Source organism: Salvelinus alpinus, chromosome 14, assembly GCF_045679555.1.
Source record: "Salvelinus alpinus chromosome 14, SLU_Salpinus.1, whole genome shotgun sequence".
NCBI lineage: Eukaryota > Metazoa > Chordata > Actinopteri > Salmoniformes > Salmonidae > Salvelinus > Salvelinus alpinus.
The window spans coordinates 27,437,471-27,465,324 of record NC_092099.1 but is presented as its reverse complement, the minus strand read 5'-3'; the positions used below and the strand labels follow the sequence as shown (position 1 = coordinate 27,465,324).

The window sequence follows — 27,854 nt, the reverse complement described above, 5'->3', positions numbered from 1 at the left end:
CAAGTACACTCGAATCAGATTGGACCGTTGTCATCTTGGGCTGCTGGCAATGCTAATATAGTCGCATTCTACGAAAGATCTTTGAAATTGGATCACATACCGGTACATCACCACTAGCTACCTTAATTGACTCAAAGGTGAGTGAACATCAATGTTACTACCAAAGAACGATATTAATAACCATATCATTTTTATTTTTGAGTATTTTTTTGACTGATTCAGAACACTCCATCATTCCTCACGTGTGGCGCTTGAACATCATAGCGCTCTGTCTCTTTCCTACGTTTTCTAATCTATTGCAGTGTTATGTTATAGGGTTCATGGATTGTGTGGTGTCATGTAGAGTGACTTGACCATCTGAAACAACTGAGTGACATGAACAAGCATGATGAAATACCATTTACAGTAGCATCATCAGTCGCGCTAAGGTAGCCTACTGTAGCCAACGCGGACAATGGTGGAGTCCTATTACGCTGGTTTGGGATGAACCGGGCAATGTCCTGTCAAGTCATCGGGCGAATGTGGGGCGGGAGGAGCGCCTTTCTCAAATCAATCGGTAATCTGCGCCGATTGGTCATGGTGTCAACAAGGCAGAATGGTGCATCGTCCAGAAACATACACCTATTTTCCATTAACTAAATGTTGACTCTTCAAACTAGTTTTAATTGGGAAGGCAGATAAAACGTTTTTATCAAAAGCAATCACTTTTGCATGTGAAACAATTAATTACGTCACTTTTGTTTTTAGGCGTCTTCGCTATCCGCCAGAGCGGAGCACCTGGCTCACGACCGGGACGCATCCCTGTTCCAAAACGAATGCAATCACTTTTAACCCGGTTTAAACTCCTCCCACTAGGGTAACCCGGGCCAGGTAAACGAACCTCCTCAGTGTAAAATGCTGCGATTGCATCATCTATCTCATACGAAATTTTGTAGCCTAACAAAAAGTATAATTTGACATGCTGGTGAGTGGAAGATGTATAGCATTTAGTAGCCTACGACGGAGGGGGGGAAAGTATTGCCTACAATAGAAAGGAGACATAATAGCAGCTATCAATTTGATGTCAGAATTTATCTTTATGTCTAATGTTACATACGTGTTTTTTAATAGTTAATTCTGCACAGGTTTGTCTGTCCACTGTTGAACAGATTGACACTAAACCTATAATCAATAACTAGAATCATAAATGGTATGGCAACTGCTTGGCCTCTGACTGTAAGTCACTGGGGGCAAGCTTCCTGCCAAGCTTCCTGCCATCCAGGACCTCTATACCAGACGGTGTCAGAGGAAAGCCCTAAAAATGACCAAAGACTCCAGCCACCCTAGTCATAGACTGTTCTCTCTGCTACCACACGGCAAGCAGTACCGGATCGCCAAGTCTAGGTCCAAAAGGCTTTTTAACAGCTTCTACCCACAAGCCATAAGACTCCTGAACAACTAATTAAATTGCTACCCGGACTATTTGCATTGACCCCCCCCCACTACTCTCTGTTTATCATCCATGCATAGTCACTACCTCTACCTACATGTACATATTACCTCGACTAACCTGTGCCCCCACACACTGACTCTATCGGTACCCCCTGTATATAGCCTAGCTACTGTTATTTTAAAACATTTTTATTTTATTTTTTACTTCAGTTTAATTTAGTAAATACTTTCTTACCCCAAATTTTTCTTAAAACGGCATTGTTGGGTAAGGGCTTGTAAGTAAGCATTTCACTGTATGGTCTACACCTGTTGTATTCGGCGCATGTGACAAATACAATTTGATTAGATTTTTTGAAATATGTATACACTATTAAATCAGTACTAGCTAGGTAGTGTAGCCTGTAATTGCGAAACATTTTACATTTGCAAATGGTATATTGGATTGGGGGAAATTACGTGCTTTAATTCCCACTTTGTAGACTGTAAGACCAGTGCATCCTGGTTTTGCCTTTAGATAATAGGATAAATGTAGGAAAACATAATTTTTTTATGATCCGATATAGCTGGCAGACTAAATTACTATTCATTGAGGCTAAATTCACAATCTGGCACTCATACCATCAGGGCCACCTAATCATCCCCAGCTTCCAATTGGCTCATTCATCCCCCCTCTCCCCTGTATCTATTCCCCAGGTCATTGCTGTAAATGAGAATGTGTTCAGTCAACTTACCTGGTAAAATAAGGTTTAAATAGGTACAATAAAAAACTTATATGATCCTTGGAAAAATGTGTAATATGTCAATTAGTCTGCATAGGCTTACTTGAATATTCAGAAAGGCCTATCAGTTTACCTATAGCAGGGATGGGCAACTGGTGGCCCCTCTTTTGTAGGCCACGGATCAATTCTCTTCACTGTCAAGAGGGGGACCGCTAAAATGTTTTGCTTGCAAGGAGAGAGCGTGCAGGGCACTCGACAAAATGTAGCCTAGGGCCCCCAAAAGGCTAGGACCGGCTCAGACTTCATGTTTGGGTATGGATGGATGGGTACGCAGCCCCGCAATCCACTGCGGCCCCTCAATGATGAATTCAGATTGTGTTGTGTAATGTTTATGGCCGATGAGCACCGATACGCTTTATCTATAATTTCTCTTCATATGACTTGGTTTGAAAAGGATTTGCCAGTAGATTGTCGACGTGATTCATAATAATGACTGCTTGTCCAGTTTACTATCTAAAATTTTGAAAGTATGATGTTGACATGATCAATCAAGATTATGATAACATCCATCTGTGGTTACCAGGTTGTTAGCTAGCTAGCTAATGCTGTAACATGACTGAACAAGGTAAACGGCTCATGAACGGCCTGCAACATTGTTTATGAAAGTTAAAATGCGGCCCCCCCCAATATGCGATAGAAAGAAAATAACTAATCTGGGTTATAACATTTGAACAGTTTTATATAAACTGTTAATAAACTGTTTTCCCTGCAGTAATGGTTCAAGCATGACTGTCAAGAATCTGCCCTCAGTGTATTTTCTATGGCACTCAGAGGCTGCAGTGCAGCGAAGTAATCGTTTGGAAAATTATTATTGGCGTGATTCTTTCTCCTAGGAGCAAGAGTGCTTCCAAATAAAAATTCCAGGTAGCACAGCAAAATGTTTAGGAGCATATGCAACCAAAATGGTAGCACTGTAGAGCCCTGCATCACATACATTGGAATGGGCAGTATCTGTTTCTGCAGACTGTGTTCTCCCACTCAGTATTTGTTACAGCACATGGACACTCATATCCCCATGTGGTCTCTCTCTCCCCACAGCCCCAGCTGTTGTTGGGGGCTGTCTTGCAGGGCCAAACACCAACATCCCTGCTTTATAGAGGTATTCAAAAGAGCACACCTAGGGTATTAATAGTAGCTGTAGTAAAAGGTAGTGTGTGTGGTGTTGCTGTGTTGGCCTCGCCAGCATCAGTGGCAGTAACTAAAGCTCAGAATGTTTAAGTTTCCTGGGTGTGCTCGTTGCAGCCTCATACTGAAGTACACAGTCTTGGAAAAGGTAAACACTGTTGCTTCTTATACAGTTGTCTGTGTGAGCTGGTCTGCATCATCATCATCATCATCATGTAACCAGCCAATCAGTGTGTGCCGGGCAGGTGTGTGTGTTCCTTTCCCTTAGCACTCATTAACAGCTGCTTTTAGAGTTGATGGATACAGACTGTGTGTGCCTATTGTCATTTCCATGTAAAAGGACCCATGAGCACCAACGTCAAGTTCATAGGAGTATATCAAATTGGGTGTCAAATAAAGCTAAGAGTATATTTTAGAGAAATTAAGGCATAGATCCATTTTCCATAAAAAATGTTTTTGTCATAAGTAAAGTCTTTGATTTCTGGTCAAGAAAACATCTTAAAAGATATTAGAAATACACCAAAAGACCCCGTCAACTAATATCAATACTTCTATATTTAGTTCTGGAGAAATTATTTTCCTTCTCTATGTTTAACTTCTCTGCGCTACGGGATCATTTTCCTAAACAACCGCTGAATTGCAGGGCGCAAAATATTACTAAAAATATTTATAATCATGCAATCACAAGTGAAATATACCAAAACACAGCTTAGCTTGTTGTTAATCCACCTATCGTGTCAGATTTTGAAAATATGCTTTGCAGCGAAAGCAATCCAAGCTTTTGTGAGTGTATCAATCAATGCTAGAACAGCTAGCCCCAAATTACCACGGTCACGAAAGTCAGAAAAGCAATAAAATTAATCGCTTACCTTTGATAATTTTCGGATGTTTGCACTCACGAGACTCCCAGTTACACAATAAATGTTATTTTTGTTCGATAAATATTACTTTTATAACAAAAAAACGGCATTTGGGTTGCGCGTTATGTTCAGAAAACCAAAGCCTCATTCTGTTCAACGAAAATTCCAAAAAGTATCCGTAATGGTTGTAGAAACATGTCAAATGTTTTTTATAATCAATCCTCAGGTTGTTTTTAACAAACATAAACGATAATATTTCAACCGGACCGTAACCTATTCAATAAAAGAGAGAAAGAAAATGGAGAGCTACCCTTCTCGCGTGCAGGAACTAATCAAAGGACACCTAACTACGTTTGCAACAGCTCGCTCATTTTTCAAAATAAAAGCCTGAAACTATGTCTAAAGCCTGGTCACAGCCTGAGGAAGCCATTGAATCTGGTTGATACCCCTTTAAATGGAAGAAAGACGGGCAAGGAAACACAGATAAAAAATAATAATAATAAAAAATAAAAAAATCACTTCCGGGTTAGAATTCCTCAGGTTTTCGCCTGCAGAATCAGTTTTGTTATACTCACAGACAATATTTTGACAGTTTTGGAAACTTTGGAATGTTTTCTATCCTAATCTGTAAACTATATGCATATTCTACGATCTGGACCTGAGAAATAGTCCATTTACCTTGGGAACGTTATTAAAAAAAAATTATAATAATAATAATCTGACCCCTAGCGTCAAGAGGTTAAGAAACATTGCCTTGTAATTATTTTACCAAAACCCCACTTATCGTTAATATACACTGCTCAAAAAAATAAAGGGAACACTTTAACAACACAATGTAACTCCAAGTCAATCACACTTCTGTGAAATCAAACTGTCCACTTAGGAAGCAACACTGATTGACAATAAATTTCACATGCTGTTGTGCAAATGGAATAGACAACAGGTGGAGATTATAGGCAATTAGCAAGACACCCCCAATAAAGGAGTGGTTCTGCAGGTGGTGACCACAGACCACTTCTCAGTTCCTATGCTTCCTGGCTGATGTTTTGGTCACTTTTGAATGCTGGCGGTGCTTTCACTCTAGTGGTAGCATGAGACGGAGTCTACAACCCACACAAGTGGCTCAGGTAGTGCAGCTCATACAGGATGGCACATCAATGCGAGCTGTGGCAAGAAGGTTTGCTGTGTCTGTCAGCGTAGTGTCCAGAGCATGGAGGCGCTACCAGGAGACAAGCCAGTACATCAGGAGACGTGGAGGAGCCCGTAGGAGGGCAACAACCCAGCAGCAGGACCGCTACCTCCGCCTATGTGCAAGAAGGAGAAGGAGGAGCACTGCAGAGCCCTGCAAAATGACCTCCAGCAGGCCACAAATGTGCATGTGTCTGCTCAAACGGTCAGAAACAGACTCCATGAGGGTGGTATGAGGGCCCGACGTCCACAGGTGGGGGTTGTGCTTACAGCCCAACACCGTGCAGGACGTTTGGCATTTGCCAGAGAACACCAAGATTGGCAAATTCGCCACTGGCGCCCTGTGCTCTTCACAGATGAAAGCAGGTTCACACTGAGCACATGTGACAGACGTGACAGAGTCTGGAGACGCCGTGGAGAACGCTCTGCTGCCTGCAACATCCTCCAGCATGACCGGTTTGGCGGTGGGTCAGTCATGGTGTGGGGTGGCATTTCTTTGGGGGGCCGCACAGCCCTCCATGTGCTCGCCAGAGGTAGCCTGACTGCCATTAGGTACCGAGATGAGATCCTCAGAACCCTTGTGAGACCATATGCTGGTGCGGTTGGCCCTGGGTTCCTCCTAATGCAAGACAATGCTAAACCTCATATGGCTGGAGTGTGTCAGCAGTTCCTTCAAGAGGAAGGCATTGATGCTATGGACTGGCCCGCCCGTTCCCCAGACCTGAATCCAATTGAGCACATCTGGGACATCATGTCTCGCTCCATCCACCAACGCCACGTTGCACCACAGACTGTCCAGGAGTTGGCGGATGCTTTAGTCCAGGTCTGGGAGGAGATCCCTCAGGAGACCATCAACCACCTCATCAGGAGCATGCCCAGGAATTGTAGGGAGGTCATACAGGCACGTGGAGGCCACACACACTACTGAGCCTCATTACATCAAAGTTGGATCAGCCTGTAGTGTGGTTTTCCACTTTAATTTTGAGTGTGACTCCAAATCCAGACCTCCATGGGTTGATAAATTTGATTTCCATTGATCATTTTTGTGTGATTTTGTTGTCAGCACATTCAACTATGTAAAGAAAAAAGTATTTAATAAGAATATTTCATTCATTCAGATCTAGGATGTGTTATTTTAGTGTTCCCTTTATTTTTTTGAGCAGTGTATTTTCTAATTTCTCTCCCTCATGAGGAGGGAGGATAATACACGTTCATAGAAGTAGCAAGTAAAGGTAGACCTACCAATTAGTTATAGTGTTTTTACTTATATCATGTTTTGTTTATGAATTATTAAGTGATTAAAACTCGTAATTATCTTACTGCAATTGAATTGGCTACAATGGGATATCATAGTAGTCACAGTTGGGTCACTTGCTACTCCCTTCCACTGGCATACTGTTATGTTCAGCTCATAACTGTTTTCTTTCTCTGAAAACAGTCTGGACAACCCCTCCTCCTCTCTTCAATGTCACCTCTCCCGGCTCTTACTAACACCTACCCAACCCATGAGCCCCCTCACTTTCCATTTACTGTAACCATCATCCGCACCTACTGAGCACTGACCGACACTGGACGTCCATGGACGTTGAAAAGTAGTTTACATTTTGTCAGTCCGCTCTGGCTGTGATTTCATTGATTTTTGGGCCGGACCGTGGTTCAACGTCCACTGACGGCCTGTATTTGGCCCAAACAACCACGTCCATGATTGGTGACCAGACCAAATCTAAACCAATCATCGACGTCTATGTTTCACAAGTTTGGACAGCACAGTACAGTAAAGAAAAGTAGATTACAGTAGATTACACTAGAGCAGTGGTTCTCATGGTTTTGCCTCGGGACCCAAATTGAACCAGGTTGTCTCAGTCGTGACCCCAAGTTTCTTGTTGCGAAAAATAATCACCAAAATACAATCTGGAAAACAGTTTTTAATGCTATGTTGATAGTAAATGTAGCAATTACATGACAAGGGAACAACATTTCCACCTCTTTCATTTTGATCATATTCTTGATGAAGAATGTTAATAAAGTCACTGGTTTGAAACCACAAAATCAACCAAAATAGCTCTGCTAATAGCTCTATATTGAAAATACTGTGATTTGAAGAAACATTTTTCAGAGATTAAATTATTAAAACATGTATGTTCATTATCATTTCTACACACTTTCTACCTGGTTTAAGTCGTTTAAGTTCAGACTGGAGTATAACAAATATTTAATAAAATAAAACAATTTACACACATATATATATATTTTTTACTCCAACACCTGCGACCCATTCAAAACTTCCTGCGACCCAAATTTGGGTGGTGACCCACCAGTTGAGAATCACTGCACTAGAGTACATTATAATGTATTGTACTGCACTCTACTGTATTATACTGTACTCTACTCTACTGAACTCCACTGTGATGTGCTGTACTGTGCTGTAGTGTGATGTCCAAACTTGTGAAACATAAATATCTACTATTGGTTCAGATTTGGTCTGGTCTGGACCAACCAAATTTGTTCTTGTTTGGGGGTTGAGCTCATTATAATAATAGCATGTTCGTAGAATAATACCCATGAATGCAAAGGATGATATTGCATATTTCTACCTTTGTGTACCTATTCATAATACATCATCATGAAGAGATTGACATTCATATCCACAATTATGCATTTCTGTGTAGTACAGATCAGGCACGAGTTATGTAAATCTGTTACCGTAATTATTTTATTGGGTGTAAATCCACTTCACTTACTGTAGTTCAATAACCAAAGTTTTTATTTTTCAAACTCAAGGTGTCATGTGACACACCATTCTTTCTGCAGACATCTTTGAATCTTAATGTGGAGCAGATATTTAGCAACGTTTTTTGGAAAACGTGGACACAAAGAACTGAGTGAGATTTTACTGTAATTCTGTTACCACACTTTGCATCTACACAGTTCTTCCAGGGTTTTGTGAAGTCTTGTGTGTAAATTGTTGGATGTAGTCCTTGTGCGTAGAGTTGTTATATTAGGCATAAGTAAACTTTGAATTCAATGGTTTTTGTTTGGCATACATTTTAAAGAGAAAAATAGTAGTCACTGGCTAGGTTTCCATCCAATTGGCGACAGGTTTTCTTGCAAATATTCTAAAATCTGCACAAACGAAATATGCATATTTTCCCACCGGTGGTGTTTCTACCAAACTGACTTGTTGCAGATAAAAATCAGTGTGTGATGTAGAGGTCGACCGATTTATGATTTTTCAACGCCGATAGCGATTATTGGAGGACCAAAAAAGCCAATACCGATTAATCAGCCGATTTAAAAAATATTTTTTTTTATTTTTTATTATTATTATTATTATTTTTTTTAAATATATATATATTTTTTTATTAATTCATTTTTTAATAACGACAATTACAACAATACTGAATGAACACTTTTATTTTAACTTAATATAATAGATCAATATAATCAATTTAGCCTCAAATAAATAATGAAACATGTTCAATTTGGTTTAAATAATGCAAAAACAAAGTGTTGGAGAAGAAAGTAAAAATGCAATATGTGCCATGTAAAAAAGCAAACGTTTAAGTTCCTTGCTCAGACCATGAGACCATATGAAAGCTGGTGGTTCATTTTAACAGGAGTCTTCAATATTCCCAGGTAAGAAGTTTTAGGTTGTAGTTATTATAGGAATTATAGGACAATTTCTCTCTCTACCATTCGTATTTCATATACCTTTTGACTATTGGATGTTCTTATAAGCACTATAGTATTGCCAGTGTAACAGTACAGCTTCCGTCCCTCTCCTCGCCCCTACCTGGGCTTGAACCAGGGACACATCGTCAACAGCCACCCTCGAAGCATCGTTACCCATCGCTCCACAAAAGCCACGGCCCTTGCAGAGCAAGGGGAACAACTACTTCAAGGTCTCAGAGCGAGTGACGTCACCGATTGAAACGCTATTAGTGCGCACCCCGCTAACTAGCTAGCCATTTCACATCGGTTACACCAGCCTAATCTTGGGAGTTGATAGGCTTGTAGTCATAAACAGCTCAATGCTTGAAGCACAGCGACGAGCTGCTGACAAATGCAGGAAAGTGCTGTTTGAATGAATGCTTACGAGCCTGCTGCTGCCTACCACTGCTCAGTCAGACTGCTGTATCAGATATCAAATCATAGACTTAATTATAACTTAATAACACACAGAAATACGAGCCTTAGGTCATTAATATGGTCAAATCCGGAAACGATAATTTTGAAAACAAAATGTTTATTTCAGTGAAATACGGAACCGTTCCGTATTTTATCTAACGGGTGGCATCCTTAAGTCTAAATATTGCTGTTACATTGCACAACCTTCAATGTTATGTTATAATTATGTACCATTCTGGCAAATTAATTACGGTCTTTGTTAGGAAGAAATGGTCTTCACACAGTTCGCAACGAGCCAGGCAGCCCAAACTGCTGCATATACCCTGACTCTGCTTGCACGGAACGCAAGAGAAGTGACACAATTTCCTTAGTTAAAATAAATTCATGTTAGCAGGCAATATTAACTAAATATGCAGGTTTAAGAATATATACTTGTGTATTGATTTTGAAGAAAGGCATTGATGTTTATGGTTAGGTACATTGGTGCAACGACAGTGCTTTTTTCGCGAATGCGCTTGTTAAAGCATCACCCGTTTGGCGAAGTAGGCTGTGATTCGATGAGAAATTCACAGGCACCGCATCGATTATATGCAATGCTGGACAAGCTAGATAACTACACATGGTTGATAATATTACTAGTTTAACTAGTGATTATGTTAAGATTGATTGTTTTTTATAAGATACGTTTAATGCTAGCTAGCAACTTACCTTGGCTTCTTGCTGCACTTGCGTAACAGGTAGTCAGCCTTCCACGCAGTCTCCTCGTGGAGTGCAATGTAATCGGCCACAATCGGTGTCCAAAAATGCAGATTACCGATTGTTATGAATCGGCCATTCCGGTTAATCGGTCGACCTCTAGTGTGATGATGTAGTGCACATAAAATGTACTTTTTCATGAACCAAATAAAAATCGAATGTTCAATGTGTTTCCATCGCATTTTCAACTCTACCAATAGTTTTGTCACAAAAACTGTTGAGTTAAATAGTAAATGTGTCTACTCTGGTCTTGGCATATGTGCTCTAGCCAACAGCTCACAGATACAGTGTGGGTAGGCTCTGCAGATAGGCTAGTCTACAGTCGTGATCAAAAGTTTTGAGAATGACACAAATATTAATTTTCACAAAGTTTGCTGCTTCAGTGTCTTTAGATATTTTTGTCAGATGATACTATGGAATACTGAAGTATATTTACAATAATTTCATAAGTGTCAAAGGCTTTTATTGACAATTATATGAAGTTGATGCAAAGAGTCAATATTTGCACTGTTGACCCTTCTTTTTCAAGACCTCTGCAATCCGCCCTGGCATGCTGTCAATTAACTTCTGGGCCACATCCTGACTGATGGCAGCCCATTCTTGCATAATCAATGTTTGGAGTTTGTGGGTTTTTGTTTGTCCACCCGCTTCTTGAGGATTGACCACAAGTTCTCAATGGGATTAAGGTCTGGGGAGTTTCCTGGCCATGGACCCAAAATATCGATGTTTTGTTCCCCGAGCCACTTGGTTATCACTTGCCTTATGGCAAGGGGCTCCATCATGCTGGAAAAGGCATTGTTCGTCACCAAACTGTTCCTGGAAGTTGCTCTCGGAGGATGTGTTGGTACCATTCTTTATTCATGGCTGTGTTCTTAGGCAAAATTGTGAGTGAGCCCACTCCCTTGGCTGAGAAGCAACCCCATACATGAATGGTCTCAGGATGCTTTACTGTTGGCATGACACAGGACTGATGGTAGCGCTCACCTTGTCTTCTCTGGACAACCTTTTCTCCGGAGGCCCCAAACAATCGGAAAGGGGATTGATCAGAGAAAGTGACTTTACCCCAGTCCTCAGCAGTCCAATCCCTGTACCTTTTGCAGAATATCAGTCTGTCCCTGATGTTTTTCCTGGAGAGAAGTGGCTTCTTTGCTGCCCTTCTTGAAACCAGGCCATCCTCCAAAAGTCTTCGCCTCACTGTGCGTGCAGATGCACTCACACCTGCCTGCTGCCATTCCTGAGCAAGCTCTGTACTGATGGTGCCCCGATCTCGCAGCTGAATCAACTTTAGGAGACGGTCCTGGAGCTTGCTGGACTTTCTTGGGCGCCCTGAAGCCTTCTTAACAACAATTGAACCGCTCTCCTTGAAGTTCTTGATGATCCGATAAATGGTTGATTTAGGTGCAATCTTACTGGCAGCAATATCCTTGCCTGTGAAGCCCTTTTTGTGCAAAGCAATGATGACAGCACGTTTCCTTGGTGGTAACCATGGCTGAGAGGAAGAACAATGATTCTAAGCACCACCCTCCTTTTGAAGCTTCCAGTCTGTTATTCGAACTCAATCAGCATGACAGAGTGATCTCCAGCCTTGTCCTCGTCAACACTCACACCTGTATTAACGAGAGAATCACTGACATGATGTCAGCTGGTCCTTTTGTGGCAGGGCTGAAATGCAGTGGACATGTTTTTTTGGGATTCAGTTCATTTGCATGGCAAAGAGGGACTTTGCAATTAATTGCAATTCATCTGATCACTCTTCATAACATTCTGCAGTATATGCAAATTGCCATCATACAAACTGAGGCAGCAGACTTTGTGAAAATTAATATTTGTGTCATTCTCAAAACTTTTGGCCACGACTGTACATTAAAATATTATGGATAAGAGCAAGAATGTTTTTATTTGTCAAAACTGCAGTTGATCATTGATCATCATGTCACCAGAATAAGATTTTAAGGTTTTTAAAACATTCAGAAATTCAAGAGCCTTAAAATGATACAGTTGAGTTTTGCTTGTTTTAGTGCTCTTGAATACAGATGGCCAATCCAGCTGAGTATGAACAGAATTTACAAATGAACCCTGGACAGAGCATTGTTTCCCACATTGGACCTTTGTTTGGTCAAAGTTGCTGTACATTTCGTCCATTTTGACCTGTTAGGCTTTCTACACGATCGTTCCCACCTGCAATCCCTGAGAAGACTGCTATTTCAAAAGTGCTTTGCTTATCTGTTCAAGCAGTACAGAAAGGGAGAGTTGTCTTTGTTATCCAATAGAGTAATCAGGATAAGTAGTGTGTGTCTGTGTATGCAGAGCTAGGCTAATCAGCCCTTTTAAAAAGAGACCCAACTGCAGAGACCGAGGTTTCGTGCTTTACGCTCTAGTCTCTGCAGTGTGTAGCCTATGTAGGCTACCTGTGTGAAAGTCTGGGTTGCAGTGTGTAGGCCTGTTGAGGGAGCATTCTCCCTGGCAGTATTCACCTGAACATATCCTGGCTTGTCCCTTGTTATGTAAGGACAGGAATGGTAATAATGTATAAATAACCGGAATGTAACCACATTGGGTGTGTGTTCTTTTTTATAGATCTGCATATTAGCTGAGAAGGGTAGTACATTTTACTACAATAATTTGATAATCTGTCAGATACTATTTGTCTCCTCTCTCTCCGTCCTCTCTCTCAGGTGAGCCATGTCGTCGGTTCTCTCCAGCACAGACTCTGTGGGCGCCGAGCCCTCCGTCTGCCCCAACGCAGCCAAGCTCAGCAACACGCAAGCCAAAGGAGTGGCTGCCATTTTGAAAGGGGGGTGCAAGGTCAACGGAGAAGCCATGTTGAACGGCCACAAGCTCTCCATTAATGGATCGGCTCAAGTGAACGGGGACAGTGCTGGCCATAAGGCCCAGAATGGGTCGGTCCATGTGAACGGGCACGAGGGGAAGAACGATCTAGAGAAGGCAGCCGCAGGCGTGCAGGAGAGGCAGTGGATCCGTCCTGACTTGCCCAGCAAATGCACTTGGAAACTGGGCGGGTCTTCCGTAGATTCCCCTCACTGCCACTCTGAACTGTGAGTCACATCTCCATAGCAGAACCACAGTATTTCCACATATTCTGCTGATCCACCCGCCTCTTTGAACACATACAGTGCATTCGGAAACTATTCAGACCCGTTGACTTTTTCCACATTTAGTTACGTTACAGCCTTATTCTAAAATGGATAAAAACAAATGTTTTCCTCATCAATCTACACACAATACCCCATAATGACAAAGCTAAAACAGTTTTTCAGAGATTGTATTCAAAGTAAGAAACTGAAATCTCATATTTACAGGATTCAGACCATTTACTCAGTACTTTGTTAAAGCACCTTTGGCAGCGATTACAGGCTAAAGTGGGTATGATAAACTTGGGTATGATGCTACAAGCTTGGCACACCTGTATTTGGGGAGTTTCTCCCATTCTTCTCTGCAGATCCTCTCAAACTCTGTCAGGTTGGATGGGGAGTGTCGCTGCACAGCTATTTTCAGGTCTCTCCAGAGATGTTCAAGTCCAGGCTCTGGCTGGGCCACTCAAGGACATTCAGAGACTTGTCCCGAAGCCACTCCTGTGTTGTCTTGGCTGCGTGCTTAGGGTCGTTGTCCTGTTGAAAGGTGAACCTTCACCCCAGTCTGAGAACCTGCTCCAGAGTGCTCAGGACTTCATCAAGGATCTCTCTGTACTTTGCTCCGTTCATCTTTCTCTCGATCCTAACTAGTCTCCCAGTCCCTGCCACTGAAAACAATCCCCACAGCATGATGCTGCCACCAGCATGCTTCACTGTAGGGATGGTGCCAGGCTTCCTCATGACGCGACGCTTGGCATTCAGGCCAAAGAGTTCAATCTTGGTTTCATCAGACCAGAGAATCTTGTGTGTCATGGTCTGAGTCCTTTAGGTGCCTTTTGGCAAACTCCAAGCGGGCTGTCATGTGCGTTTTACTGCGGAGATGCTTACATCTGGCCACTCCACCATAAAGGCCTGATTGGTGGAGTGCTGCAGAGATGGTTGTCCTTCTGGAAAGTTCTCCCACCTCCACAGAGGAACTATGGAGCTCTGTCAAATGTGACAATTGGGTTCTTGGTCACCTCCCTGACCAAGGCCCTTCTCCCCCAATTGCTCAGTTTGACCGGGCGCCCAGCTCTAAGAAGAGTCTTGGTGGTTCCAAACTTCTTCATTTATGAATGATGGAGGCCACTGTGTTCTTGGGGATCTTCAATGCTGCAGAAATGTTTTGGTACCCTTCCCCAGATATCGGAACTCTACGGACAATTCCTTCGACCTCATGGCTTGGTTTTTGCTCTGACATGCACTGTCAACTATGGGACCTTATAGACAGGAGTGCCTTTCTAAATCATGTCAATTAAATTGAATTTACCACAGATGGACTCCAAGCAAGTTGTAGAAACTTCTCAAGGATGATCAGTGGAAACAGGATGCACTTGAGCTCAATTTTGAGTCTCATAGCAAAGGGTCTGAATATTTATGTAAATAAGGTATGTGTTTTATATTTTTAATACATTTGCAAAAATTTCTATAAACTTGTTTTTGCTTTGTCATTATGGGGTATTGTGTGTAGATTGATGAGGATTTTTATTTTATTTAATCCATTTTAGAATAAGTCTGTAACATAACAAAATATGGAAAAAGTCAAGGGGTCTGAGTACTTTCCGAATGCACTGTATAGTTTACATAGTTCACTGACTCTACTAATTTCCCTTGCGTAGCTAAGATATAGTCACCAGCTTGCTTCACTTGAAAGGAGAAAAAAGAAGCAAGATAGCCCAGCCCCATGTGCTTTTATGTTTCTCGTTTGGTTGAGCAACAACATTAAAAGCAGGATGTTGTTTTGACTTGCAAGAATTTGATATTTAGCCTGGCTCCATTTTCCTGCATAATGACACACCTGAAAGGACCAGAGCCACAGAGAGGACCCAGGAGTGAGGAAGGGTTGGGCAGAAGATGTTTGGTGTTTCACCATGACATGGCAATTTTAGGATTGTTTCCAGCAACACTGACGTCAGCTGGCATTTTGGCCTAGGGAAAAGGGTATGTGCGTGTGCATTTCTCTGGCACAGTCTGGCTGTTTGACACTGTAGTCTCTCCACTCAATAAATGTAAGTTGTTATATAAGGCATCAACAACTCAGTGCTGCCTGCCACATGCACAGGCGTGTTTGTCTCACTGACAAACAGAATCCATAGGCTACAGTACCATGTTACAAAACTCTGTCCCAAAGATGTCATGATACAGAGGTTACCCTGTTACAAAAGTAGCCAAGTTACACAAGTTTCCAAATTACAAAACTGTAACAACATTCAAGAAGATACACTACATGACCAAAAGTATATGGACACCTGCTCGTCAAACATCTCATTCCAAAACTATTGGCATTAATATGGAGTTAGTTCCCCCTTTGCTGCTATAACAGCCTCTACTTTTCTGGGAAGGCTTTCCACTAGACGTTGGAACATTGCTGCGGGGACTTGCTTCCATTCAGCCACAAGAGCATTAATGAGGTCGGGCACTGATGTTGGGCGATTAAGCTTGGCTCGCAGTCGGTGTTCCAATTCATCCCAAAGGTGCTCGATGGGGTTGAGGTCAGGGCTCTGTGCAGGCCAGTCAAGTTCTTCCATACTGATCTTGACAAAACCTCACTTTGTGCATGGGGGCATTGTCCTGCTGAAACAGGAAAGGGCCTTCCCCAAACTGTTGCCACTAAGTCAGAAGCACAGAATCGTCTAGAATGTAATTTTATTCTGTAGTGTTAAAGTTTCCCTTCACTGGAACTAAGGGGCCCGGACCATGAAAAGCAGCCCCAGACTATTATTCCTCCTCCACCAAACTTTACAGTTGGCACTATGCATTGGGGCAGGTAACGTTCTCCTAGCCTCCGTCAAACCCAGATTAGTCCGAGGGACTGCCAGATGGTGAAGCGTGATTCATCACTCCAGAGAACTCGTTTCCACTGCTCCAGAGTCCAATGGCAGCGAGCTTTATACCACTCCAGCCGACACTTGGCATTGCTCATGGTGATCTTAGGCTTGTGTGCGGCTGCTCGGACATGGAAAACCATTTTATGAAGCTCCTGACGAACAGTTCTTGTGCTGACGTTAGCGGTCCTCTTGTGTGGCTTACCACTTCGCGGCTGAGCCTTTGTTGCTCCTAGATGTTTCATCTTCACAATAACAGCACTTACAGTTGACCGGGGCAGCTCTAGCAGCCCAGAAGTTTGACGAACTAACTTGTTGGAAAGGTAGCATCCTATGACGGTGCCACGTTGAAAGTCACTGAGCTCTTTAGTAAGGCCATTCTACTGCCAATGTTTGTCCTTGGAGATTGCATGGCAGAGTGCTCAATTTTATACAACTGTCAGCAACAGGTGTGGCTGAAATAGCCGAATACACTAATTTGAAGTGGTGTCCACATACCTTTTTATATATAGTGTACTTTGGAGCAAATATACCCATGTTTACAGAGCATGTGACAAATACAATTTAATTTGATTTGTTTTTGTTGCCTTGTTTCCTTGGCTATTTGGGAATTATTTTCTGTGTATATTAACTGGGTCTCCATCCCATACCCGCCTCTCAGGACTGAAGCCCCCAGCATTCTACCCAACATCCTCGGGAAGATCGGAGACACACCTCTGGTCCGCATGAACAAGATCCCCAAAGCCTTTGGCCTTAAGTGTGAACTCTGTGAGTATTTACACATACACACACAGTCATGTTATGACACACACAGTCAACCTTGAAGGCATGACACACAGTCAACACACACAGCATGGCACCCATTAAGCATATTGACACTAGCCAAAAGACAACCAGATAAAGGCAATGTCTGTATTTGCACTTCCTTGTTTGTGTCAACATGATGGAAATACAGTAACTTATCTGGCTGTGTCATTTTTAACTCACATTTTCTGTCCCCCCCCCAAAAAAAACTGTGAGTGTGTTTGATTTACACATTGTGGGCGATCAGCTGTCTTCCCCAGAGCAGTTATATGTTTTAAAGCATAAATCCAGTAGTAGAGGACATGACAAAGAGGGAGGGATCGAGAGAGAGGAAGGAGCGAGGGTTAGGAGAAATGGGGAGAGGGAGATGGAGAAAGAAATGGGTACATGGCAATGAAGAGAGGGATAAAATAGAAGTGAGGGAGAATGAAATAATTGACCAAAGAAGAGTGCAAGAGCGAGGTAGAGGAGGCTCTCTAGACTCCTCCTGTAGTACAGTTTAGCTGTGAACGGTTACCCTTTGTTACACTGTCATTACTTCAAAGTAAACGTAAAGGTATCACATAGCCTCCTTTCCTGACATTACAGTCCACTAGGCTTCACTGTATGATGGTAGGGGTCTTGTCTGAAGTAGGTTAGTCCACTCTGGGTGGAGGGGGGTATGGTCACCTGAAAGACCCTCTGCTCTGTGGGAATAGGTGACCTTCTGAGGGCCACTGTAGCAAGGTGGGGTGGGAGGGGCGGCAGGAGAGGGGCAAGGTCTTGTATCAGGTGCCACTAGGCAGGATTGTGACAGTCACAAGGTTTGGGAAGTCTTGGGAAGTCAGGAGGTCGATTCTGAGGGAAATGTTCCCTTCATTACCTAATAGCATCTGTTGTTCTTGTTAAAGACCAGTTATTCTGCACGGCGACTAGCTAGCTCAGACAGACCCTTGTTTTTTCTCTGATTTGATTGGTACAGTTGACCAATGACCGGTAAAGTACAATAATACTAGACTTAATAATAGTGCCGTTTGGTACCACCCTCCATGTCGGGGGGGTTTTGAGTTCACTGCATGTGAACCATGTCACGATCCTCCGTCTAAATCTTTCCCCTCTTGCCAGTGAGTGTTTTTTATGGGCCTGATTGTTTAGAGTCAATCTCTGGTTGATTCACATGGCTTAGTGGGACAAAGAGGCCTGTTTCCATGGTACTTCCATGGATTTTCACGTGATTCAGATTTACTTTTTGGCTGTCCATAGTGGATTTGGGGCAGTTTGGAATCTGTGCCAATCGGCTGTTGTACGTGTGAAAGGGAGAGTGGGTGTGGTATGTGTGCAGACCTTTGTACGACCCCCCCCCCCCCCCCCCCCCCCATTTTCCAAATCGGCTCATGGGGGCTCAGTCTCTTCCCATGATCCCCCCCTGCCTGGGGCAACTTCTACTGTAATCCCTTGTGTTGTTAAGGGGCTTTATAGTTAACTTGTACATATGGGGGATTTTAGTTTGAGTCTTTTCTGTGGTATTAAAATATGTTTTCTAAATTGGTTTGTTTTGCCCATATGTTGTTACGCTTAAGTAAAGGATAACATGAGCCAGCGGAGTACATATTCAAAATTCAACATTTCCTCACACATGTTACCACCCTGTCTCTTCTTTCTTTCTTTCTTTCTTTCTTTCTTTCTTTCTTTCTTTCTTTCTTTCTTTCTTTCTTTCTTTCTTTCTTTCTTTCTTTCTTTCTTTCTTTCTTTCTTTCTTTCTTTCTTTCTTTCTGTGTGTGTGTGTGTGTGTGTAGTGGCCAAGTGTGAGTTCTTTAACGCAGGGGGCAGTGTGAAGGACCGTATCAGTCTAAGGATGGTGGAGGATGCAGAGAGAAATGGGATCCTCAAACCAGGAGACACCATCATCGAGCCCACCTCTGGCAACACAGGTACGCATGAGAGAGACAGACAGACAAGGCCCTCTCTGTGGAACTGGCTATGTGACTCACAGCAGAAAGATTACACCCCAGTCAAAGGATTTATGTTTGTGTTTTTTTGTTTGTGAGTATGCCTGTACAAATGTGTGTACACGTGTGTGTGCGTTTAAAATGAGTTTTGCCTGGTGTGGTCACTGAGACCTCCCAGCCTACCTTTGACATTAGGATCCACTGTAGCCCTGTGTTGTGCAGTATGGTCTGTACTGCTGACATGACCTGCAGCTATTCACACCTGTATTTACACCTGTCCTCTCTCTCTCTCTCTCTTTGTGCTGCAGGTATTGGTCTAGCCCTGGCCTCTGCAGTTAAAGGCTATCGCTGCATCATCGTCATGCCTGAGAAGATGAGCATGGAGAAGGTGAGGCTGCTGTGTGTTTGTGTACTCGTGTACGTTTGTGTCTGTGTGTCCATGCATAGGCATTTGTTATGTAACTAACTGTAATCTGGTCTTGTGTTCCTCAGGTGGATGTGCTTAGAGCCTTGGGGGCGGAGATCGTGCGTACCCCAACCGCCGCCCGCTTTGATTCGCCGGAATCCCACGTGGGCGTGGCCTGGCGTCTGAAGAATGAGATTCCCAACTCTCATATCCTGGACCAGTACCGTAACCCTAGCAACCCCCTGGCCCACTACGACACCACTGCCGAGGAGATCCTGGAGCAGTGCGATGGTATGTGTGTGTGTGATAGAGAAATTGAGTGAAGAATACCCTTTTCCTACTACTGTACTAATAGACAAATCTTTCTGCGTCGCTCTGCTCTTGCAGGTAAGGTGGACATGTTGGTGGCAGGAGCTGGCACAGGTGGCACCATCACTGGTATCGCCCGCAAGCTGAAGGAGAGATGCCCCAACATCAAGGTAGTGCACTGAGTCAAAAACACAGTGCCCAAGATCTATAAGGCAATCTGACTTGCATGTTATTGCCCTGCCCTGTGTACTTTGTCTTCGAGAGACAATTGCAAATTAATTTAGCTGAACGTTTTTAGCAACAACGTCAATTTAAGACCCACAGGGTATTTCAGCCACACCTGTTGCTGACAGGTGTATAAAATTGAGCACAGAGCCATGCAATCTCCATAGACAAACATTGGCAGTAGAATGGCCTTACTGAAGAGCTCAGTGACTTTCAACGTGGCACCGTCATAGGACGCCACCTTTCCAACAAGTCAAATTTCTGGCCTGCTAGAGCTGCCCCGGTCAACTGTAAGTGCTGTTATTGCGAAGACAAAACGTCTAGGAGCAACAACGCCTCAGCCGTGAAGTGGTAAGCCACACAAGCTCACAGAACAGGACCGCCAACGTCAGCACAAGAACTGTTCGTCAGGAGCTTCATGAAATGGTTTTCCATGGCCGAGCAGCCGCACACAAGCCTAAGATCACCATGAGCAATGCCAAGCGTCGGCTGGAGTGGTATAAAGCTTGCCGCCATTGGACTCTGGAGCAGTGGAAACGCGTTCTTTGGAGTGATGAATCACGCTACACCATCTAACAGTCTGACAGACGATTCTGGGTTTGGCGGATGCCAGGAGAACGCTACCTGCCCTAATGCATAGTGCCAACTGTAAAGTTTGGTGGAGGATAAATAATGGTCTGAGGCTGTTTTTCATGGTTCGGGCTAGGCCCCTAACACTACAGCATACAATGACATTCTAGATGATTCTGTGCTTCCAACTTTGTGGCAACAGTTTGCGGACGCCCTTTCCTGTTTCAGCATGATAATGCCCCCGCGCACAAAGCGAGGTCCATACAGAAATGTTATGTCGAGATCGGTGTGGAAGAACTTGACTGGCCTGAACAGAGCCCTGACCTCCACCCCATCAAACACCTTTGGGATGAATTGGAACTCCGACTGTGAGCCAGGCCTAATCGCCCAACATCAGTGCTGACCTCACTAATACTCTTCTGGCTGAATGGAAGCAAGTCCCTGCAACAATGTCCCAACATCTAGTGGAAAGCCTTCCCAGAAGAGTGGAGGTTGTTATAGCAGCAAAGGGGGAACCAACTCCATATTAATGAGCATGATTTTGGAATGAGATGTTCGACAAGCAGGTGTCCACATACTTTTGGTCATGTAGTGTAACGTATTGAGCTAAGCCATGAAGTTGGATCCTAAAATAATATTAAGCCTGCCACTGATAAATAAAGCCATAAAATGTATCTCAAATTGATAAAGTAAAGATCAAACAGTTGCCTCACTTGCCTTTGCTTTATCTTTGTGTGTGATGTATTTATTACCGTGTTATTTTGGTCTATTGATGTAATGGTTAGTTAACATTGTTGTTCTGTGTTGTGTAGATCGTGGGTGTGGACCCTGAGGGTTCTATACTGGCTGAGCCAGAGAAGCTGAACAAAACCGATAAGACCCAGTACGAGGTGGAGGGCATCGGATACGACTTCATCCCTACTGTACTAGACAGATCTGTGAGTGTGTGACAGTGACCTCCTGAGATGAGCTGTGTGTGAGACTGGTAGTGCTGGGTTTTCTATTCTGTATACAGTAAGATCTACAATAATATACAGTATGACAGCTCAAACTCAAGTGTGTTCAAATTGTGGAAGGTAAATGATTCATTATCTATACATAATGTATGTTGTATCTATGTGCTATGGTAGAATGCATATGAATGTTTCTCTCTTGCAGGTAATTGACAGGTGGTATAAGTCCAATGACGATGAGTCTTTTGCCATGTCACGCATGCTGATCAGGGAGGAGGGGCTTCTCTGCGGTAAGTTGACGTCACACACAATGACTGGTGCTCCCAAAAAGCATAATTCTGTAATAGTGTGTATCTCTGTGTAGTACTGTATGGTCTAGCTCTCTCTCTCTCTCTCTCTCTCTCTCTCTCTCTCTCTCTCTCTCTCTCTCTCTCTCTCTCTCTCTCTCTCTCTCTCTCTCTCTCTCTTTCTTTCTCTCTCTCTCTCTCTCTCTCTCTCTCTCTCTCTCTCTCTCTCTCTCTCTCTCTCTCTCTCTCTCTCTCGGTCTCTCTCTCTCTCTCTCTCGGTCTCTCTCTCGGTCTCTCTCTCTCTCTCTCTCTCTCGGTCTCTCTCTCTCTCGGTCTCACTCTCTCTCTGTGTCTCTATCTCTCTGTGTCTCTCTCTCTCTCTCTCTCTGTCTCTGTCTCTGTCTCTGTCTCTGTCTCTCTCTCGGTCTCTCTCTCTCTCTGTGTGTCTCTCTCTCTCTCTCTCGGTCTCTCTGTCTCTCTCTCTCTCTCTCGGTCTCTCTGTCTCTCTCTCTCTCTCTCTGTGTCTCTGTCTGTCTCTCTCTCTCTGTCTGTAAGTGTAGGAGGTAGTTCAGGCACGGCCATGGCTGCAGCAGTTAGAATGGCCACAGAGCTGAAGGAGGGCCAGCGCTGTGTCGTCATCCTGCCTGACTCCATCCGCAACTACATGTAAGCAACTGGAGAGGGAGAGGAGGGAGGTTGATGGGAAAAGGATGATGTGGGGGAGTTAAGTTTGGGATGAAGGAGAATTGCTAAGGTTTTTTTTATGGGGTACCAGTGATTTAACTTCAGTAGGACCAATTCTAACCCAGTTCTAACCCCTACCCCCCAGGTCTAAGTTCCTGAGTGACAACTGGATGTGTGATAAGGGCTTCCTAACCCCAGAAGACCAGATGGTGTCCAAACCCTGGTGGTGGAACCTGAGTCTGCAGGGTCTGGACCTATTTTCCCCCCTCACTGTGCTGCCTTCAGTCAACATCAAGAAGACCATCAAGATCCTCAAGGAGAAGGCCTTCGACCAGGCACCCGTCGTTGACGAGTCCGGGTACGATTTCACCTGGTTACCCTAGTTACCTTGTTGTCATAGAGGCCATGGGCCAAATGTTGACAAAATATTAGTATTGTTATTGACAAAACATTGATTATTATTGAAAAAAACATTGCCTGTATTCAGTTGTCATAATAATAATGACCATATCCTCTCTATCTTTGTCTGTGTAGCGTGATCCTAGGGATGGTTACCCTGGGCAATATGTTGTCTTCAGTACTGGCTGGGAAGGTCAAGGCCTCTGACCCTGTCGCCAAGGTGCTTTACAAACAATTCAAACAGGTCAGTCACCTCACCTATATGCCCTCATACTTCCACTCAACCGGAACCTCCTAAACAAATAGCTTTCAAACAAAAAGGTCATCATTGAGTAGGGTTTCCTCATTCTCATTTGTCGTCCTCAGGTGCGACTGACCGATAACTTGGGAAAGCTGTCCCGTATCCTGGAGACAGATCACTTTGCCCTGGTGGTGCATGAGCAGATCCAATGTAAGTTTACCCCTCCTCCTCTCTTTTATCGACCTTCATCTTCCCATCTTTCTGTCTTCCTGTTTCTCACTTCCTCTTATCACACTCCTACTCTTCTTGTATTGCTTCATCCTATTTTTTTCTCTCGCTCCTTTAAAAACAATCTTCTCACCAATGCCATCTTTTTCTTCCCACCTTTTATAGCCCCCACTTTGCTCCTTCTGTCCTTTTTCTACCACCGCTGGTTACCTCTGTCAGACAGTAGAGACGAACAGTCTTAGAAAAACCTGAGGTGCGTTCAGTTCGCCTGAACATTTGCTACGTTGCGGAACGGTTTGTACTGAACGACAAATTTCCCTAAAACGCTCTTTTACGTTCTTGAACAGACGTTGAGGAACGTTTGTGCCCGTTTGGTGGGTGTGGTAAGGTGAGGCTTGAAGCAATGAGTGACGTGTTTAAAGGGCAGTGGCCAGCGTTCCCCAACCCACAACTCTCCCCGTTTTTCAATTGGTTGTTAAGTACAGCACCGTGTCTGTTCAATTGAACGTTCCAGAAGGTAAAAACGCACTGAATGCAGCCCTGCTCTCTTCTGTTGAAGGTGACCAGCCCCTCTCCCAGCCAGAGGCAACATGGCGGTTGTTTTCCCTCGCTGGTGTTTTTCCCATGTTTCTCTAGGAATCTGATTAGCTTGCTCTAAGGCCCTGTTGCATCAGCTTTGTTTCCTGGCAGTGTTGTGGTCTACTAGGTAAACAAGGTGTGTGGTGGATGTCAAAGTCCACCGGTGGTGTTTTGGTGACTGTGTGCCTGGAAGTGCCTGGCCACCAGTAGAATGGTGCAATACTCAGACTGTTGTGTAAAGACAGACAAGGGGACTTTGCTTAATAGGTCATACTATTTTTGTCAACCCACCACCACACCTTCATCAGAAGACAAAGAACTTTCAACATTTATTTAGTTTATACTCATTCGTATACCACAAATTCTCCAGTGTAAAATCAGCAGTATTCAATATATCACTGGGCCAGTGTCTATATGGGTCCACACTTTGAGTGTTGAATTAACACTGTGCTTAGTGCTGATGCTGTTCCACTTTTTCAGTGTTCGGGAATTAACACTTTCAGCATTATATAATAACACCATATAAAGTATTTTTAACACTAGGAAGTGTATATAGTTTGCACCAATGGTATTATGCAATAACCCATCATATTGTATTTTTTACCATTACACCAAGAGGCCTGTGTCTCTAAATATTTACATGTCATTATTGCGACATGCTCTTATGTAAGCATTTACAGTACAAAGCCTTCAGAACTGGCAGCAGACATGCTCAAACTTGAATCAACATAACCATAGACCACTACCACTCTTGGGTGGCCAAAAATTATTAATTGAAAGCCACGGCCCCACTAAGCCACACACCCAACATAATTTCCCAGTGTGCTTTGCCTTTTCGAGTGAATTGTAGAGTTACCACCCATGGCTGTATTTGTTAATGACAGATACATGGTTGTTGAATTCATTTATTTTCAGTCCTGTGGACTTCACCAAGTGAGCTCCTACTGTAGGCTAATGTTATCATTAAAATGAAACTGTTTATGACAATATGTTACATATATCATAAGGCCTTACTTTGATGGCCATGTTTGATTTAGTCACATTATGCTGGCTTGCAAAATTATATGTAATTCTTATTGGAATCCAGCCAGAGTTCAGACATCTAACAGTTAGAATTTGTATTCACCTGCAACCTTGTATTTATAATGACTGTCAGGGTTGGGAACATTGATAAAGGAAACTACCTAAACCATTTAAGTAACGGGTGCAATAAATCTAACTGATTGGATTAGTTTAGAAAAATGTATTTTATTTATCTTTGTGTAGCATAAGATTAATCAATCATTCAGTCAATGTACTGTCCAAGCAAAAACACAGATTTAAAAAACAATCTTTAAAAACATCTAGCTGCAGTAGAACATGCTGGGAAATGTTGGGTATGGTTTTGATGGGAATGTTTTACTCTCAACAGAGTAAAACTGACACACTCAACAATGGTTATTTATTTAACTCCTGAATCAACACTAGAAATGTTACCCTGAAAACTCTAGTTGGGACCTAACCCTAACACGGAACCCAAACCGGCTGCGCCATCGTGCGCTATCGTGCATACATTTATTTTGCCCCCCCACACCAAACGCGATCACGACACGCAGGTTAAAATATCAAAACAAACTCTGAACCAATGACATTAATTTGGGGACAGGTCGAAAAGCATTAAACATGTACGGTAATTTAGCTAGTTAGCTTGCACTTGCTAGCTAACGTTAATTTGTCCTATTTAGCTAGCTTGCTGATGCTAGCTAATTTGTCCTTGGATATAAACATTGAGTTGTTATTTTACCTGAAATGCACAAGGACCTCTACTCCGACAATTAATCCACACACAAAACGGCCAACCGAATCGTTTCTAGTCATCTCTTCTCCTTCCAGGCTTTTTCATCGTTTAACTTATATGGTGATCGCATCTGAACTTGTATTGTTTATTGTATTACCACGACTACCGCAAAACAGTTCGTCTTTCAATCACCCACGTGGGTATAACCAATGAGGAGATGGCACGTGGGTACCTGCTTCTATAAGCCAATGAGGAGATGGGAGAGGCAGGACTTGCAGCGCGATCTGCGTCAGAAATAGGAATGAGTTCTATTTTAGCCCTTGGCGTCGCAGACGCTCGTTGGCGCGCGCAAGCAGTGTGGGTGCAATAATTGAATAACATGGATTTCTACATTTATTTTGCGGCGCTCGCGCACGCGACGTGTCCGGTCTGGTCAGCATGTAACCCTGTCTCTCGAAAACAGGAAGCTAGTTACATAACTTCTTGTAAACCGATTGGTTTGATTTGGCGTAATTGCCAACTATTGCATCCTTGGATAAAGAGCTTGGGAAGTTAGTTTCCAACTTCCTTTGTGGAAAACATTCCCATCTACCAAATCTTGAACTTGGAGAAGTAATTTAACATAATTGATGTGGTTCTACTGCTCTTAATTCACCTTTCGTCACAAACCTTCGTCACAGTCTGTTATCTCAATAGTAGTAATAACCATCTCTCTTCCCTCTCTCTTTCTCTCTCTGTTAAGACATGGAGGATGGCTCGCCCTGTCTTAGACAGATGGTATTCGGGGTGGTGACGGCCATTGACATGCTTAATTACATCACCACGCGCGAGAGGCAGGGAAGCACACGCGAGCGCACCCTGTCAGAGTGCTCAATGACGTCAGAGTGCTCGCTGACCGACTAGCTGTGACCACTTCCTGTTTCCTGTGGAGAGGAGGAAGTGACCGCCCGCCTGACACCCTCTAAGTAACGACAATGAAGAAGAAGATGAAGATGATGTAGACATTTAGAAGTGGTGGGGGTTGTGGTTGAGTCTTAAAACAAGTATATATTAATTTCCCCTCTTTTTGACTACATTGATTTTGTTATTTGTCTGTGATGATAATAATTATTCACTGTAGCTTATACTGCGATTGTAGCAGCTTAGCTGGTTTCAGATACATCGTTTTCCTCTAACTTTAAGGTATGGGAATTGCATGTAACAAACAGTGTGCAACTAGAGACGTTTCCATCTGCCTTGCCTCTTCATTATTGAAAGTCTTTTACTTTTTTTTATCTACTTAAAAATAATAGTGTTCCTCTGACTTTTCGTTTTATTGCAGAGGATACCAAAACATTACACTATCCTCGGCTAGACTAACAACTCAGTAAATGTGAATCTTTCAGTTAAATAGTCATCATATAGCTACCATTTGTATTGCATTGAGATTAGTATGTAACTGATATGCGAATGAGCTTCATCTTAAGACTAAAAAGCACATTATAGATTCTTGTTTGCGTCTTTGATACCAATGAAGTTACATCGCCATCTAGTGGCAGCTAAAGACGGCATGGGCCAAAAAATGACTATTTGGGTTGCTCAGTGTGAAATGGTTACCAAGAAGAAGCGTTACATTGACAACATTCAAAGAGATAGGATGTCGGTGAAGAGTACCTGTCTTTCTGTTTGAAGGTTTTGGCAAAGTAACCAAGGTCGCAGGTTAGGTCAGGTTAAGGATAGGAGAGTTTGGCACACAACCAAACTGCAACCCAAACAGTATGACTTGTGTTGGGTATTTGTTTTTCTTGTATTGAAACAAGATGTATTGAATAGTTTGTTGGCTGAGAGTATTTAAAGCAGAGAGGCCCCTCACAGTGCAGCTCTTTTATACAGGCCTGTCTGTCTGGGGCAGGTTGTTTGAACTTTGTACTGTTTTTCTGTGCTTGTTGACTTCATGTACAATCATTCATGTGTTATGTTATGTGTGACCATGGACCCAGAGCTGTTATGATCTATTTACTTTAGCAGGGATGTATTTGTATGTATATTTGTCTTTAGTGTTCTTAAGAAGGATGCTGCAGTATTTGTGTAAGGTGATGCAGTTATGGAGGTGATATTTGAACTACATTCCTGTCTCTTTATTTCCGCTCTGGATTCAGTTGTTCATTTCATATTTCTCTAGATTTTTTTTATTCAGGTTCATTTGTGATGTAAGTATATTATTACTAGCTTCCAATAAAGACTTGTTCTTTTTCTCTTTAA

General features: G+C 42.9%; 1 protein-coding gene across 1 annotated transcript; it reads left to right on the top strand.

The window, feature by feature from the left end:
- On the top strand, nucleotides 1–27,854 carry LOC139538683 (cystathionine beta-synthase-like). The gene is made up of 14 exons (XM_071341025.1): nucleotides 1–137; nucleotides 12,943–13,323; nucleotides 16,885–16,991; nucleotides 18,803–18,937; nucleotides 19,264–19,343; nucleotides 19,448–19,652; nucleotides 19,749–19,840; nucleotides 21,278–21,403; nucleotides 21,624–21,708; nucleotides 22,266–22,371; nucleotides 22,535–22,747; nucleotides 22,924–23,032; nucleotides 23,155–23,239; nucleotides 26,356–27,854. The coding sequence occupies exons 2-14, from the start codon at nucleotides 12,950–12,952 to the stop codon at nucleotides 26,514–26,516; spliced, it is 1,878 nt and encodes a 625-aa protein (XP_071197126.1). The 5' UTR covers nucleotides 1–137; nucleotides 12,943–12,949; the 3' UTR covers nucleotides 26,517–27,854.

What these genes read in the sequence shown, in the direction of transcription:
- LOC139538683 (XM_071341025.1), top strand. Translation starts at nt 12,950, where the DNA reads ATGTCGTCGGTTCTCTCCAGCACAGACTCTGTGGGCGCCGAGCCCTCC. An exon ending in GATCCTGGAGCAGTGCGATG is followed by an intron (nt 19,653 to 19,748) that starts GTATGTGTGTGT and finishes CTGCTCTTGCAG; the next exon opens with GTAAGGTGGACATGTTGGTG. An exon ending in CCCGTCGTTGACGAGTCCGG is followed by an intron (nt 22,748 to 22,923) that starts GTACGATTTCAC and finishes TTGTCTGTGTAG; the next exon opens with CGTGATCCTAGGGATGGTTA.